Source organism: Corticium candelabrum, chromosome 18, assembly GCF_963422355.1.
Source record: "Corticium candelabrum chromosome 18, ooCorCand1.1, whole genome shotgun sequence".
Classification (NCBI taxonomy): domain Eukaryota; kingdom Metazoa; phylum Porifera; class Homoscleromorpha; order Homosclerophorida; family Plakinidae; genus Corticium; species Corticium candelabrum.
Genome location: NC_085102.1, coordinates 4,283,793 through 4,286,292, shown reverse-complemented (window position 1 = coordinate 4,286,292; position 2,500 = coordinate 4,283,793). Strand labels below are relative to the sequence as shown.

The following is a 2,500-nucleotide window of genomic DNA, read 5'->3' as shown; positions in this document are numbered from 1 at the left end:
ACACAAGAGACGCAACCGTCGTCGCTCCGTCGACCAGATCCCGTCCAACAAATCGCAAAAGAAACAACCTCGGCATTCATGTAAAAAAATTCTCTCCATCCGTTCTGATATACACAACCATCATTGTTTTGATCTCATCAGGTAGTAGCAATGACAGCGGTATTCTACTGGAGAGATCTCGCAACACGAGCGAGCGTCAACTCCGCCGTCTGTCGTCCCTCTCGACCTACTCTGCCCTCCGCAAGTTGGTCGTCTTGCAGGGATTCCGGGCGGCAACGAGAGACGAATTGGACGTGACGCGCGGCGAGGTGCTCAACGTGCTCGAACAGACGGACGACTGCGACTGGGTTCTAGTCGAGAATGTGAGAGAACAACAGGGATATGTACCCATCAGTTACTGCGTGCCTCTCGTCATGTGGGAGACACTAGATGAGGATGAGAGCAACAGTGACTCTGAGGATGACGGTCACATCACTGTACCATCTCCATCTCCATCATCTCATCTCACAGCCAGACGTCCACTGCCAACTATTCGTCACTCGTTATCAGACAGACGAGCACTCGTTGGAGGTCGAATTTCAGTAGCATCGATTGATGCGTGCTACACGTGCGAGTTGGCTGTCGACGTTAACAAGCAGGCCTGCGAATTCTTCAAGAAACCGGAGGGCGTGGCCGTAGCCCGCTACGCGTTCACACCCTGTTGCGAGGACGACGTCGGTCTGACGCCGGGAGAGTGGCTACTGTTGTTGAATACTCACGATCCCGACTGGGCGTGGGTTAGAAAGAAGAACGACAGTGAAGGATTCGTGCCTAAAGCTTACATATCAGTGCTCGGTGAGTCACATGGGAAGGTGGGAATGAAACCTTGTAAGCTCCGCCTATGCAGACTGCAAAGTGCGATAGCAATTAGCACCTGTAGACATGTAATGTAATATAAATAAATTAATTTCTTGGTACACGCCTGCAGTCTGAATCTATGGCAACACCTGTTCATTACAGGAACTTGGTGAGGTGAATACTTACTATTTCGTACAATAAACTGTTTTGTCTGTTGCTTGTTTTATCATTTCTCATCATTTATTGCAGGTAATTGGACGGAGACGAAGGGGAGAAGGATGAGGAGGCATCACACTGACAGCACCACAACGCCCATGCTCGTCGAATGGAGCTATGAAGCGCTCCACGAGTCTACCGTCTCGATCAAACGAGGAGAAGTCGTTTATGCGGACGTCTATTCGAAGACGAGCAACGGATGGCTGTGGATACACGTGCCGAGAACGGGAGAGGACGGATTCATACCGGCGACGTTTGTAAGGCCACTTATAACTAACGTGTAGCGCTAACTTCCTAATGTTAGCCATACTGTGCAATAGAAAGTGTTTATAGAGATAGAAAACGATGATGTAATTAACAATACCAAACTCTTTAACGCGCGTTAAGCTGTAACTAATTACACAATTTGTTAACGCGCGTTAACCAATTAAAATTTACTAATCAAGTTTACTACAAAATTTGTTCCTTGCTGTACACTCCTACGAACCCCTTCCCTCTACCCCTCTGTTTCCTTTGCTAGATCTTCAATATCTTGTATCAGACGAGTCAGTTCTCGTTTCCCCTCATGATATTTGCTCGCCGATTGAGCCAGCGACATATCACTACCCCCACTCTCGCTGCACGTCGACGGAGTCGCGGCCCTTACAGTAATCCTAGGCACTGCAAGACACTGTCCATCATATCCGGGTAATCCCGACTCGACCTCGCACCTGGAATTCGGTGGCACGTGAATACTAACTTCCGGTTCAACCACTTTGACAGACGTAGCCCCACTATCTCTACTCTGCACGTCCGGCAATCGCTGAAACCGGCTGAAATCGCTCTTACTCGTATCCAAAACATCCGCCCGTTGCTGCAATTGCAAACTCGTCAACGGCTTGGCAAACAACTGCAACGTACACGTGCCCTGCCACTGCACACCGCCCGTACCTACTTGATTTCGTCTCCTCCCTGCTAATCTCGTCTGCATCTGATGCCCTTCGACTTGTCCTATCGCGTGAGAATTTGCCAATAATTTCCGTCCGATTGTTCCGCCTTTAGTGCTCCGCTCGTGCGTTCGCATCGACGCGTGCATTCTCTGCACGGTCTTGCTCACTCTGTTGTGTTCCTCCTTCTCGTACGCCTCGTGGAGCCTCCTGATTTGCAGTAGCTTCTCCATTTCTCGTTGGAAACACTTTTGTACTGAGATTTGATGTTTGGCGCTCCACGAGGAGACGCGAGTTCGCTCGTTCATCGGGTTGTTGGGTGATGAGTTGGTGGGATGTCGGAAATTGCGATGGAAACGGTCGGGAGTTGAGGTTGGAGAGTTGTTTACTGCGAATGTTGCGGGGGTCACGTGTGAGGCGGAGCTGATGTGTGTGATTGGCTAATTGGCTCACGTGCGATGTCACAAATGGTTGGAACACGTAAGGTCACAAGAATGAAAGGGGGTTGTGTACTGTATGCT

General features: G+C 49.7%; 2 protein-coding genes across 2 annotated transcripts in view; one reads left to right on the top strand and one right to left on the bottom strand.

The window, feature by feature from the left end:
* The window catches only part of LOC134193846 (SH3 domain-containing protein Dlish-like), a 1,497-nt gene extending 78 nt beyond the window's left edge, over window positions 1–1,419 (top strand). The window contains exons 1-3 of the mRNA XM_062662691.1: window positions 1–80; window positions 142–834; window positions 1,087–1,419. The exon at window positions 1–80 is cut by the window's left edge and continues 78 nt beyond it. Coding sequence (XP_062518675.1) covers window positions 1–80; window positions 142–834; window positions 1,087–1,337 — 1,024 coding nt within the window. The 3' untranslated portion in view covers window positions 1,338–1,419. The remainder of the gene's footprint in view (window positions 81–141; window positions 835–1,086) is intronic.
* On the bottom strand, window positions 1,386–2,388 carry LOC134193847 (uncharacterized). The gene has a single exon (XM_062662693.1). The coding sequence runs from the start codon at window positions 2,285–2,287 to the stop codon at window positions 1,550–1,552; it is 738 nt and encodes a 245-aa protein (XP_062518677.1). The 5' UTR covers window positions 2,288–2,388; the 3' UTR covers window positions 1,386–1,549.
* Between the last annotated feature and the right edge of the window lie 112 nt (window positions 2,389–2,500).